General features: G+C 41.9%; 1 protein-coding gene and 1 long non-coding RNA gene across 4 annotated transcripts; one reads left to right on the forward strand and one right to left on the reverse strand.

Annotated features, from left to right (window-relative positions):
• Window positions 1–1268: 1268 nt before the first annotated feature.
• Window positions 1269–3063, reverse strand: LOC133723153 (uncharacterized). The gene is made up of 2 exons (XM_062149978.1): window positions 2623–3063; window positions 1269–1826 (listed from the first exon to the last, which is right to left on the reverse strand). Exons 1-2 carry the CDS (start codon window positions 3061–3063, stop codon window positions 1269–1271), a joined length of 999 nt encoding a protein of 332 aa, XP_062005962.1.
• A 2880-nt stretch (window positions 3064–5943) lies between these two features.
• LOC133723900 (uncharacterized) lies at window positions 5944–10816 on the forward strand. Of its 3 annotated transcripts, XR_009853331.1 has the most exons (10): window positions 5946–6497; window positions 6822–6907; window positions 7200–7281; window positions 7614–7650; window positions 7735–7773; window positions 8089–8159; window positions 9901–9968; window positions 10139–10281; window positions 10446–10525; window positions 10560–10816. It is a non-coding gene; the product is annotated as an uncharacterized LOC133723900 (long non-coding RNA). The 3 variants fall into 3 exon arrangements; XR_009853332.1 differs by having other exon boundaries at window positions 5944–6497; window positions 10207–10281; window positions 10446–10816; XR_009853330.1 differs by having other exon boundaries at window positions 5948–6497; window positions 10446–10816.
• The last annotated feature ends 3755 nt before the right edge of the window (window positions 10817–14571 follow it).

Genomic DNA, 14571 nt, shown 5'->3' on the forward strand with positions numbered 1-14571 from the left:
AGCGAACATCTTTGCAGATAATCATTTTTTTCTTTTCCAAATTATAGAGCCTATAGCCCTTTGTATGTGAGCTGTATCCCATGAACACAGACTTTTCACTTGATTCATCAAGCTTCTTTCTCAGCTCCTTTGGAATATGTGCATAGTAGATTGAACCAAAGACCCTCAAGTGGTTAACAATTGTTTTTTTTCCACTCCAGGCTTCAATTGGTTAATATTATCTTGGACATCTTGTTGCAGGACTGAACTTTGATTCCAATCCCAAGATGATTCTCACAAAAGCGAACATCTTTGTAGATAATCATTTTTTTTCTTTTTCAAATTGTAGAGCCTATAGCCCTTTGTATGTGAGCTGTATCAATACCCTCAAGTGGTTAACACTTGGTTTTTTTCCACTCCAGGCTTCAATTGGTTAATATTATCTTACACATCTTGTTGCAGGACTAAACCTTGATTCCAATCCCAAGATGATTTCTCACAAAAGTGAACATCTTTGTAGATAATCATTTTTTTTCTTTTTCAAATTGTAGAGCCTATAGCCCTTTGTATGTGAGCTGTATCCCATGAATACAGACTTTTCACTTGATTCATCAAGCTTCTTTCTCAGCTCCTTTGGAATATGTGCATAGCAGATTGAACCAAATACCCTCAAGTGGTTAACACTTGGTTTCTTGCACTCTAGGCTTCAATTGGTGTCATTCCTTGCACAAATGTTGTTGGATGCCTATTCATCAAATACACTGCGGTGTTGACAGTTTCTGCCCAAAATTCTTGAAGCATCTTCTTGTCATGCAGCATTGATTTTGCCATTTCCACAATTGTTCTATTTTTCCTTTCATCTACCCCATTTTGTTGCGGTGTATAGCTTACTGTGAGTTGTCTTTCCAAACCAATGTCCGACAAAAATTCCCAAACTCATTTGATGTATATTCACCTCCTCTGTCTGATCTTAGCAATTTGATCTTGAGATCTGATCGTCTCTCAACCATTGCTTGAAATTTCTTGAATACTAAGAACACATCAGACTTCTGCCTTAGGAAATAAACCCAAATCATTCTTGAATAATCATCATGAACGTTAGAAAGTATCTATTTCCAGCTTCAGTTATGGTCTTCATTGGACCACACACATCAAAATGAACTAACTCAAGTGGAATTTTGGCTTTCCCTGCTTTCCCTTTTGGAAATGAGATAATGTGCTGCTTTCCCATTGCACATCCTTCACATACATCGGTAACTTCTTTGATTTTTGGCAATCCCTGCACCATTTCATTTTTGATGTAGTTGCTTGAGACTTTGAAAATTCAAATGTCCAAGTCTTCTATGCCAGAGCCAAGGATCATCCTGTAGCTCCATTTTTCTTGCACTCTCTGTTGCATATTTGAGAGTCAAAGGAAAACATATGTTCCTCTTCATCTCAACTTCTACCATCAGTTTCTTGCTGCTCCCTCTCTCGAAGATCTTGCAAGTGTTGTCACCAAAATGTAGGTGATATGAGTGCTCTATAAGTTGACCAACACTTAGCAAATTTGAATCAAGATTTGGAACTAACATAACATCTCTGATGAACATTTTGTCATTTTTGGTTTCCACCGCAATACTTCCTTTGCCTTTTGTGTCAACCAACATTCCATTTTCCATCTTCACTTTAGTGATGCTGTTGTAGTCAATATCATACAGAAGATTAGGATTCGCAGTCATATGATTACTGCAAGCACTATCAACAAGCCACACATTCTCACTTACTTGTGTAGTTGCAGCATGGCTGACAGAGAACATGTTGGTATCACACTGTTCTTCAATGCAGTTCGCTTGTTGATTGCCTTTCTATTTACAATCCTTGTTGACATGACCAAACCTGATGTAGTGCATTGGGGAGGGGGGGGGGGGGGGTGTAACTCCATTGAATCATTTGGGATTTCAAGGAGTCTCTCTTTGAATTTAGTTAATTAATTTATGTTTTCAAATTATGGCTATTTTATTAGATGTTATTGAATGTATTGGAAGATTAAACATGGTGTAATGTTGGGTTGGGGAATGTTGTTCATAAATGTATTAGAAGACCAAGTGTGGTTTATGGATGTAGTAGCATTTATTAAGGTGGTTAGGATAGCTCTTTAAATAGGAGCGTCTATGTAAGAGGAAATTAGACTTTGTTTATGAGAATTTCTATTGAGAAATATAGAGCTTTGCTCTTTTATCATTCTTCTTTCTTAGATGTGTTAATGTTGTTTTAGTTTTCATTCTCTATCGATTCACCCCCGCATCAAAACCTGTGACAATTTTTACACTTTAGTTTTCCTTTAAACCAACATTCACCATTGTGCATTTTTGAGCAAATAGAACACTTTGAATAACTTGAACTACTACTTCCTTCATATTTTTTCTTCACTAATTGATCTGATTTGCCTTCCTACTTCTTGCCTTTGTTTTTCCAGTTCTTCTTCATCTTTTGGATTCCCTGATTTGAATTAGAACTAGATGGCTCATCATTCTTCTGATTTGAGCTAAGACTCAATGTTTGAAAAGCTTTTTCAGATGGTTCATCATGACTTATCAACTATTGATCAAAAGCCTTAAGTGTCCCCTTCATATCCCTAGTGATCTCCTCTATAATACAAACTATAGCATCATATTTTCTATTTAGACTCATTAGGATCTTCTGGACTAATCTTTTCTCTGTAATGGACTCACCATAGGTTTTCATTTGATTTACAATATCAGTCAGTCTAGTACTATAATCATTTAGCAGCTCAATTTCATTCATTCTAGTATACTCAAAATCTCTTCTCAAAGATTGAAGTTTAACAGCTCTAACCTTTTCTGAGCCTTTGAACTCAAGCAGCAGAACATCCCAACCTGCTTTGGCTGTTTCTTCATTTGAGATTCTTGGAAAGATCTCGTCTGAGACTGAGTTTTGCAGTATCCCTAGAGCTTTTGCATCTTTCTTTATGTTTGTCTTCAACTCTAATTTTTGAGCATTAGACATGTTTTCAATTTCTGGAACTGTATAGCCTTCATCCACATAACTCCATAGTTCATGTGAGATGAACATGGTTCTCATCTCTACTGAAGATTGGAACTTTGATTTCTGATGAGTTGCTTGAACTACTCATATTAGATCAGTACCTTGTTTTTGATTTTTTTGATTGAACAGTTGATACGACTCAGTTCATATTGATCAACAAAGCTCTGATACCATGTTGAATATATATTTGATTGCTTCTACTTTGTATTTGAACAAAATGTAATTGAAACCACAACTTTGTTGATTTGATTAATTTGCAGTAGCAAATGAAGCATGAACAGATCAACTTAACTCAGCAAACTTGTGTACTTGAGTTTCTGAACTTGTTCACACTTTTATATCAACCATCTCTTCCCTTATATAGGGTACAAGATTAACCTACAAAACATCTAGAATGAAAGCATATTAAACTAGATTAAAAGTACTTTAGATACAAAATATCTAGCTTAATTTGAGTAGAGCAAACAGTAATGCAAGTGGTTGTAAAATATCTTTCACCGCAGCTAAGTCTTTCACTGCAGCAAGTTTTGTACAATGAATGGACTCAAACCTTTAGCGAACAGACTTAGTTATTCAGCTAACTGTTATTCGCGAACACTACTTCACAGCGAACTCGCTTCTGACTTTTCCCCGCAGTGAACTCACTTCACGAACGCACTTCAGTGAACTTTGCTGAAGCTTCCCAGATTGACAGGAAAGCATTAATTCCAACTGTTAACGTTTAAAGTTCAGCGGTAGCTAAACCTTTGCTAACGCTGGTCCGATGTGCGGACCGATACTTGTGATGTTCTCAAAGCTTCCGCTACCTGTCAAGTAAAACACAAAGGGCGTCAGAGGGAGACCGCGTTGGGCGGTCTTCTCTTCTCCGATGCCTAAGTTAGTCAATGTATTTATGTTGACAAAGTAACAGTAGGTAAGTATTAAATGCGTAATTAATGAGGAGAGAAGAGAGAACCTTTTATAGGTGAAGAATGAGCTAATCTTCTTCATGTTTTCGATGTGGGACTGATATGCTTCAGTCCCCAGCTTCTGGAGCTTCTGATGCTGTTTTTGGCTCGGCACGTGGCGGCGCGTCAGCGGTGATCTGGGGATAAGCCGGGGCTCAGGCGGTAGCCTGCTTGGCTGTGTACCCGTAGGTCACTCTTTTGGCGGGAGTTGGTACCGCTGGCGGTAGCATGATCGTATCTCATTATAACTAATTATGCTTGCAAATGTCTATGTAAGTACAAGTCCCCCAAGTCCCCAATCAAGGAGGGCAATCTTGGTTGGGGAGTTGCCTAGCGGTTCGAAGCATTGCTTCCGCCAGTCTTGCCAAAGCATAATTAGCGTCAGTGCGTTGTCAACCATGGACTTACTGAACAAACGCTTTGTACCTTTCGGCTGGGCCCCTGCTAGGCCCCCCAGGGAGTCCCCCACTCCCCGGCTAAGATAGACCTCTGTTTGGCCGGTGTATTGTTTGTTGCGGGGAGATGCGTTAAGTAAAGGGTGTTGGGTAGCGAACCCAATCTTTGATACCCAATTGGTGGGGGTCAACATGCCTGATCAGGGTCGTCGAAGACTGTGTTGACGCATTCCCCTACCTGTCCCGGAGGACCATGTTTTGACTGCAACGCCGCGTTGCGGTCGTTGTCAAAGTGAGGCGTTGCCTCGGGAATCGTCGTTGGCGGAAGTCCTTCCGCTGATGACAAGTGACCTGCAATGTTGCGAGGACCAGTCGTTGGCGGTGGCCTGGTGAATGGCGTTGCGGTCAGCGGTGTCGGTCTTACCTCCAAGGTGCCGAGGGAGAAGTCTTGCTAGCGGAGCTGCGCTTAGCGGAGACCAACTCGCTTGCAAGATGGAAAAGGGAGAAGTTCCGTTAGCGGAGTTGCGCTTAGCAGAGACTAACTCGCTTGCAAGATGGAAAAGGGAGAAGTTCCGCTAGTGGAGTTGCCCTTAGCGGAGACTAACTCGCTTGCAAGATGGGAAGGGAGAAGTTCCGCTAGCAGAGTTGCGCTTAGCGGAGACTAACTCGCTTGCAAGATGGGAAGGGAGAAGTTCTGCTAGCGGAGTTGCGCTTAGTGGAGACTAACTCGCTTGCAAGATGGGGAGGGAGAGGGAGAAGTTCCGCTAGCGGAGTTGCCCTTAGCGGAGACTAACTCGCTTGCAAGATGGGAAGGGAGAAGTTCCGCTAGCGGAGTTGCGCTTAGCGGAGAGTAACTCGCTTGCAAGATGGGGAGGGAGAAGTTCCGCTAGCGGAGTTGCGCTTAGCGGAGAGTAACTCGCTTGCAAGATGGGGAGGGAGAAGTTCCGCTAGCGGAGTTGCGCTTAGCGGAGAGTAACTCGCTTGCAAGATGGGAAGGGAGATGTTCCGCTAGCGGAGATCCGTCAACTAGTAGTCTTCCTCTTCCACACAACTACAAAAAGTGCATCACACAACGGAACATAAATCGTCTGTTGTGTGTTTGAGTAAACTTTATTGCACAACGGTATTAGTGATGTTCTGTTGTGTGAATGTCAACAAAGTGATAACTTTTTCCTCATAACTACATTGCACAACACAATTAAGTATTGTCCGTTATCTAAGTCTTAAAAATTTAGCCGCAGATTTCCCTCCACTCTCGAGTCTTGGTTGCCTCTTGAAATATGAAATTTGGGTTACTTAGTACAACGGTACTTGAGATTTTCGTTGTGTGATTGAAAGTTGGATGTCAAATTTTGAGGAAGCTTGCTTGAATGTCTTCTACAAGGTAAACCTAGTGAAAGCTGTAGAAATCAGACAACAGAAGTTATACTTTTCTGCTGTGTGAAGTGGGAACATAGGTGACAACATTTTGAGCTAAAGTGCGGCATATTTCCCTCCATGTTTTGACATTTTGATTTTATATAGTGCACTCTTACAACAGTTTGTTAGGCTTCTGTTGTGTGAGCGACTTTAGAATTTATTGAAGTTTAATTGTACCTCCTGCCCAGCCCTAGCCACATCGTGTCCGAAAGAAAAATGAAACAAAATGAAACCTAACCTCTCTCGAGCTCTCTCAGTCGTGAAATCCCTTTCTCTCCCCCTCCCACGAAACCCCCCTCTCGAGCTCTTTCAGTCATGAAACCCCTCTGTCTCTCTCTCCCCCCCCCCTCCACGAAACCCCTTTCACTATCTCAGTCTCTCGATCTCGCTCCTTGCTTCTATTCTTTATCCCCTGAAATCCAAATCCTCTTCAGCGATGGAGGAGATAAGAGTGCCCTAGATCCACTTTCTCTCTTCCCCGTCTCTCTCTCCTCCTTGCCTTTAAACTAGGGTCAATTGAAGAGATGCAGAAGACGAAGCTGTCCGAGACGGCGGAGGCAAATGCGCTGTGCTGCTGCTGACCTCTTAATGATTTGGTGCCGCCGTCGCCGCTGGAGGCGTGAGCTGGTGGGACGACATCAACAAGTCGACTCAATGGCAGGACGACATCTTCTACACTCTCTGCGCCCTCGTCTCCTCCGTCACTCTAGTCTCTCTCTCTCTCTCTCTCTCTCTCTCTCTTCTCTGTATGATTCGATTTGGTGCTTGATTTTCTATGGATTTGAGTTTTGGATTTTGCTATTTATCTGAATAGTTTGAACTGCATCAATCATTTTTGGATTAGAATACTAGTAGATTGTTCTATGGAGCCTAAACCCTAAGAAAAGTAGAATCTGATTAATTATAATTTGGTTGTGTAGTTTTACTGCTAGTGATGGGCAGATGAGGGCTAACAGCGATGTGGCCCTGTTTGTTGACATTAATATTTCTATGATCATAAAGAGGTCTAATTTCATTCATATCTGAAACACAGGTGGATTCATATGCTTATCTACCTCCTAATTTTCACCACTCCATTAGGTGTGATGCATCTGCTACCATTGTGGTGTTTGAAAGAAGGTTTGTTGCCCATAACTTATGATTGTTTTGATGGATTATCTTCTCATTCTTTCAAGTCTTGTGTGATCTTGTGATAGCCTTAGCATCAGGTTACACTTAAATGACCTTATTTGGCATTAAATTTTATTACTAGTGGAATTAAAGCCTTGATTTATCCGGCACAGTTTTCTTGATAACAAAACATTAACTATTGTTCTATATAGGAGATGAGATATCTCCCTAGCTTGCTGTCTTTTTGAAAATCATTAAGTACTCTTCAAGCGGCTAAAATACTCTCTGATGCTTCCCTTAGGCATTCCTCTCTGGATAATCTACATACTGAGCAGATTGTAGGTTCAACAGACCAGCAGCCACTCCTGGAAACTCCAGGCGAGGTAAATACTAGCATTTTGCAAGCTTTATGTTCATTCTGGATACGATGTCAGTTTAGAATAAACTCAGAAGAGCTATCTACGGCATTTGGTTGTGGATATCTCAGATTCAGTCCTCAAAAATTATTAATGGGGTACATCTCTCAAGAAGATTTTTTTGTTTTTGCAAATTGGATTATTCATATTTTTTAGAGTCAACCAAATGAAACAATGTCTAACTTTTCCTTGTTGATGCAGAGAAACATACAGTTTTCATTTTTTTGTTGTAATTTTGTCTTAGTTGATAGAAATAAGATTTCGTAGTCTTGTTTTCACTTTTCTGTAACAATTTTCAGGTCTTTCAACTACGGAACATATGACTTCAACATCCATGTAAGTAATCATTTACTTATTTGTGGTCATTCTTGATGGTCCTCACAATCTAATAGTGATTAAACATCATTTGAATTTCGGCAGATTATGGATTTCCAGCCTGGGGAATATCTTAATGTGAAGGTACTAGTCTTGCCTTGCTGGCCAATTTCCAGTATTCATTATTTAGTCACATTTTGAAACTACAATTTGGGTAAAAAAATGTCTATTTTGGATGGAATTAACCCTGATAGGGCAGGCGATCAGATGTTCGAATAGTATCCCTCAGTCCAGAGTAATCTGAAGATGATATAAATAACCAATTTGTGTCTACATCTGAATTTCTTGAACTTTCTCATGCTTCGCTGATATTTATTTGGTCTCCATCTTGCAAAGGATTTGATGACAAACATGTTAGTTTGGTGTAAAGATTCTGTGTTTGGCTTATTTGGTTTGCAGGAGGTGCATTACAATCAGCATGGTTTATTGCTTCTTGAGGGACAGGGCATTTATCGGTGAAGTGATAGGTGGTAAGAGTTCCATATATTCACTGTTGAAACCAAACAAGATTGATCCTTTTACGTGCATTGTTTGAGGAAATCTGGTGTGTGACACTGTGACCAACTTTAGTTGAGATGACTAGATGAGTCAAAATCAGGATGTTTTAAATTCGTATACAAAAATGCCAAAATCATAACGGGAAAGTTGATCATTATGCCGGAGTCCAGTGCTATTAGGATTGTCTTGAGGTCCCTTTATGGAAATTTTCAATCTTTTGCATTTTGCAGCTTTTGGTTGTGACATATCTTATGTTCTACAATTAAAACTAGCGTGTCATGCTGCAATAGTGGATGTATGTGCTATTTATTCATTGCTCAATGGCCACGTGTCCACTGTTTTGAACTCTCACACCAGAACTCATTGCGTGACTAATATGACATATAATAAAACCAATTGAATTTTAGCGTGTGCGAGCGCGTGTTTTGTTATATAACACACACACACACAGAAACTAAACAAACTGATTAGTGCTTTTGGCACATGGCATCCTAAGTTTGCTTTTCTCTTATAGTACAAAACTGGTAACAAATTTCTTAGTCATCTATACATGCAAAATCATCATGCTTATTGTCTAGCTTCTTACGTTTCTGAGTTTTTGATCAGAACTCTAATATTTGAACATGACCACTAAAGAATCTTTGGTAGAATAGTTTTGGATTTTGTTATAGTACATATCACTTTATACGCGAGTTGTGCATTAGAGTTTGTTATCATGCTATGATGGCAAATGGAATCATCAAAAAAAATTCAAATCATGGGACCCATTGGGAAAGAGGCATTAAAATGGGTGTAGAATATGAATGTGGAAGTAGTTTCGCTTTGACATTTAAAGTTTACCTGGGAAAGAGTAAAATTGGCTCTGTGTGGATTTGATCAACTTGGGAAGGTACTTGAGTTCTCATTGATCTTGTTGGTTATTCAGATTAAATGGATGCAAAGTTATTTATCTGGTTAATCCTTCAGCATTGGTTATATCTGTGGATGTATTTGCTAAGATTGTATAGCTACGTTTGTTTTGGAATTACATTATCTTTCAATCCTTCAACTTTGCAAGCAAGAACCATGCCTTAATCTTATCACTTGTCACTTGTCACTTGTCTCTTGTCTTCAGAAGATCTGAACATCTTTCATGAGGTGATAACTGTCACGACGTACTATCTGAACATCTTCTATTGCTAGACAACTAGTGTTGACAAATTTGGAATCCACATTCTCAAAGTTTTGTATTAATATATATATATATAGTGGGTAAGCTGTGAACTGTAGGTGACTTATTTTGTTGGTCTAACTGGAGATTATGTCTCAAACAAGATGCCATTTGCCAAAATGCATACCCTTTAGAAGGAGCTATGTAGTACCCTTTAATAAATTCTCAGCAAAATGACAACTTTTTTTTGCTTTCTGCAAGTCCCACTAAAATTCTCACACATATTAGATCCTTCTCATATCAGTAGTTCATATATCCTTTTGATTCAAAGTTTTTTGAAAACTCATGCAGGGGCTCCTTATTTATTGTGGCTAATTGAGTTATGTTTCTATCTTTATCATCATAGCTATCAAGTTTGCTGCATTCTTGTTGGTGATACCCAAATCACTGTTAAATTACTTGATACACCTTAATTTAGTCCTTGCCTCATCACTTCTTTATTTCTGCATCCTACATCCTCTCCTGTGAATAATAATGAAGCTAATGAATTCTGATTTCTTCAGTGTATCCAAGGCTTGCCAGAGGGTGCACTTCGGCGTATTATTTTGATAGCTTCTGGTGGGGCTTTCAGGTGAGAAATCATAATATAAGCAAGAATGAAAGCTTGTGATGAACTGAAAATTTTCAATTTCTGTTTCATATGGCACAAGGGGCAATTAAGCATTTTAAGTATTCTGTTTCCTAGCAGTATTGAGTTGGTGCTTGGTAGCAATTAAGCACTAAGTTCTTTACTTTTGACAGGGGCTAGAAGTCATTGAAATTCTATGATATGCATTCCTCATGGAGTACTATTGATGTACTGTTAACAGTTAGTCTCAGTGGCAAAGACTTGACATGATGCATTAGATGTGTTCAATTGAAGAAGCTGATGAATTCTCATGCAGGTACCATCCTTTTCTTCTACTAGCATAAGGAATAAATATCTTTCATTTGAATTGGTTGTTTTCCAGCATTAGGATTAGTATTGAACATTTCATCGGTCATCTTAAAGGTCTGGTGTTTTTTTTTGCATATTTGGTTTTCTAACAATGATATGATCATGGTGCAGGCCAATTGTGAGTGAGACATTCGAGGTTATGTTGAAGATAATGTTGTTCAGAGCATTGCAAACTTCTTCATGATCTGCAGGTCCAGGATTTCAAACTTCTGTCATGATCTGTAGGTCCTGGACCAGATCCTGGACCTAGCAAAAGCTTCAGGGTCATCGGAAGTATATAGAGCATTATATTTGTGCAAATGCTAGCTCTTTTGGATACATGAATGTATATATAGATGATTGACAAATTTTGGATACATGAATGTATATATAGATGATTGACAAATGCTAGCTCTTTTGGTACTCTAGACGCTTGAATTAGAATACTTCATTACGTAATATATATTGAGCATTATATTTATGCAAATTTTCTAGGTAGAATATTGATATTGAACAAGCGTAGGATGAATGCACATTTGTCGTCAATCACACAATAAACCACTGAAAATCACTCAACGGTTCCTATAAAATTTTGTTGTCTCATTAGTACTCACACAACAGAAAGAATAGATATCAGTTGTCCAATGTTAAATCACACAACAGTATGGTATTACTTCCGTTGTCTGAGTGTCATTTTTCTGTTGTGTGAGAAGTTAACAAACAACAGCGTATACTTATTTCTGTTGTCTGACCACCATCGAAACAACAATTGAATGTGCCGCATCCAATTTCTGGCATTGGCATGCGCAGAATCGATGCAACGGTTTTAACTTATGCGTTGTGTCTATGGTATACACACAACGGTGTTTCACCGTTGTTGGAGTGTGCTCATCACACAACACCGAGATAGACGACAGACATGGTCCAAATCACACAACAGATTTCCACCGTTGTGTGATGCACTTTTTGTAGTAGTGCCATGGTTACTTTGGTAGACGTTTCTTGTGACTGCCCGACACGTGGTTGTCACCGATTGGGTTAGCGTGCGTGATAACGTCTCTTCAGCACGCCCGTCACCTCGCCATTAATGCGAGTAATTATGGATTTTGTAACTGAGGCGTCGCCTCGGTTAATCCGGAGAGTAAGTGAGTTTGTGGGACACGTGTACAGTTGTGGTGCGATGTCGTTTTTCAGTGGACGGCCTAGGTTAGTTCGATGTTGACATAAAAGAGAGGGAAACCTGGTGTTTTGGCACTTTGTACTTTGAACTAGTGTCGTCGTCTTCAAGCTTCGTTTTTGCGTTCCGAGAGGAAGATTGCTACGATTCCGTGAAGTTATTGACCTCTGAAGCACAAAGATCCTCTGCAGTGAAGATACGCGCCTTCGATCACACCAAAGGCTTTCATCCTTGAGGTTGGTATCTTGAATCGCATCCCTGTAATATTGGATTTCTGTGTTTGCTTTTGTCAGTTTCTGGGTTTTTCATTTTGGGGTGCTATGTTCTTCCCCAGTGTGCTTTGAGGGTGTAAAGCGAGTTTGGGGGATGGGTTTTGGTGTTTTGACAGAGAGTTGGGATTTAGGGATTTGCTAGATGGTCGAATCTAGGTTGGGTGTATAGGGGCGTTTTGTTCTTGTTTTGGTATTTTCTAGGCAGCTGTTCTTGATGTTCTTCGTTGCAACTGACATAGGGACAGTTTAGATCTTGTGTGAACTGACTGGTTTGGGTTTTAGGGTTTGGAATGGCTAGCGTCGTAGAGATCTCGAGCAGTGAGGATTCCGGGTCTGACGTGTCGCTCAACGTGGCGGATAGGGTGTTTATTGACTCCTTGCGTGCGTCTGCCCCTGCAGGAACCTCACTGTCCAAACCGCTAGACATCGTGCCGCTACAGACCATACCTTAGGAAGTTCCATGGGTCGTGCTGGTCGTCCTGAGAATTCTAGGGCAAGAGAGGATGTCGCCGCTCATAAAAGGCTGAAGGAGAGGCTGGCGAGTAATAGAGCCGCTAGCGGTTCCGCTGGCGGGTTGGGAGAGACTGGCGGGGAAGACGTTGAGTCAGCCTGGGTTCTCAGCGATGGCACGGCGATTGACGAGGCGGGAGGGGCGATCTCAGCGGTTGGTTTGTTAAGACAAGAATTGTGTGGGCCTGAAAATACTGGTGGAGGCGTCTAGCGGCGACGATGAGTGCGAGAACGAGCTGCTCCAGGGGGGATATCTTGTTTCAGCCCCGTTCATGCCTCTGCCAGCATAGAATACGGGGAGCTCATCCTGGCCATCCGGCCGGACAATGGCGCAACTTACCGCTGATTGTGATACCGCTAGGTATATATATAGTGTCTCCCCCTGCACAGGAATGGAGAGGAGTGGGACTGCTGCCAAGTACTCTTTCAGGCTCTGGAACGCCACCTCACATTCTGGGTTCCAGTCGATGACCTTCTCATGGGTTGTTTTCAGGACTTTGAAAAATGGGAGGCATCTGTCGGTGAGTCTGGAAATGAACTGAGAGAGAGCGGTTAACTTGCCCTGGAGGCTCTGAACATGCTTTTTCCACTCTGGGGCTTTCATGTTGAGGATGGCCTGTACCTTGTCAGGGTTGGCCTCAATGCCCCGCTCACTGACTATGTAACCTAGAAATTTGCTAGCGGTGACGCCAAAGAAGCACTTTTCTGGGTTGAGGCGCATGCCGTAAGCCAGGAGAATGGCGAATATGATTTTGAGGTTTGCCACGTGTCCACCAGCCTTTATGCTTTTTACTAACATGTCGTCCACGTAGACCTTGATGATTTTGCTCAGGTGTTCTGCGAACATAGCATTCATCAGCCGCTGGTAAGTTGCACTAGCGTTCTTCAAACCGAAAGGCATGACATTGTAGCAGTATAGGCCCTTGTCGGTGGTGAAGGAAGTGCACTCCTGGTTGCCAGGGTGCATCTTGATCTGATTATAGCCAGAAAAGGCATCCATCATGCTGAGTAACTCGTGCCCAGCAGTTGCATCGACCAGTTGGTCTATGCGGGGTAGCGGGAAGCTGTCTTTGGGGCATGCCTTGTTGAGGCCCTTGAAGTCGACACACATTCGCCACTTTCCGCTGGTTTTTTTTACCATGACCAAGTTGGAAATCCACTGAGGGTAATTGACTTGGCGGATGAATCCAATGCTCTGGAGCTTGGTCACCTCTTCCCCTATTGCATGATATTTCTCCTCGTCAAAGGCCCTTCGCCGCTGCTTGAGAGGGTAGGCGGATGGTTTGATACTCAATTTGTGTGTGATGATCTCAGGGGAGATGCCTGGCATGTCGGCGTAAGACCACACAAAGACTGCGCCGTTATCACGTAGACATTGGGTGAGTTCAGCCGCTACCTCAGGGTCTAGTTGAGCGCCGATGCGGACTGTCCGCTCAGGATGCTCGTTGGAGACACTGATGACCTTTAAGGATGCTTATGGGTTGATAAGCTCCTTTTTTACATATTTCTTCTCGTCATCCCTGGGGTCCTCAAAGATATTTGGTGGCGGTGCATGGTCTCCCACTGTTAGGATTTCGTGGCGGCGCGCGGATCATGCCACGGTTGTGGAATAGCATTCTCGCGCCAGTTGTTGACTTCCCCTTACACAGCCTGTCCCGTTGGGAGTAGGGAACTTCATGAGTAGCATGTATCCGGCGATGATGCACTTGAGCTTGTTACGTGTTGGTCGACCAATGATGGCATTATATGAACTGAAGCAGTCCACAATAATGAACTCTGTATGGATTTCCGCCTTACATGGACTCGTGCCGATAACTAGTCGCATGTAATCAGAACCCAATGGCTGTGTGACGTCACCAGAGAAGCTAAGCAGTGGCTCATGATCCTGTAGTAGTTTTCTATTCTGCTGAAGTTTGTCGTAGCAACCGTAAAAGATGACATTTACGGCGGATCCGCTGTCGACAAGGATCCTTCCCACTGGCCATTTGTCGAGTATGGCGTCGATCAAGAATGGATCGTCGTGGGGTAGATGTACTCCGTGCTCCTCCTCCTCTGAGAAGGTGATGGGCTCCCAACCAGATTTTGGGAGTTTGGCGGACCTCTCATAGCGGATGTTGCATACCTCCTTGGGGTGGTTAGCACGTGCATAGCGCTTTTTTGCCCTATGAGACATGTTGGTGATTGGGGCACCACCGTCGATGGTGTTGATGCGGCCCATGGGCTCAATGTTGGCGATCACGGGTGGTGGCTGGTGCACCTTGAATTGCTCCATCTTACCATCTCGGTACAAGGTCTCAAT

The sequence above is a fragment of the Rosa rugosa genome, chromosome 7 (genome assembly GCF_958449725.1).
Source record: "Rosa rugosa chromosome 7, drRosRugo1.1, whole genome shotgun sequence".
NCBI lineage: Eukaryota > Viridiplantae > Streptophyta > Magnoliopsida > Rosales > Rosaceae > Rosa > Rosa rugosa.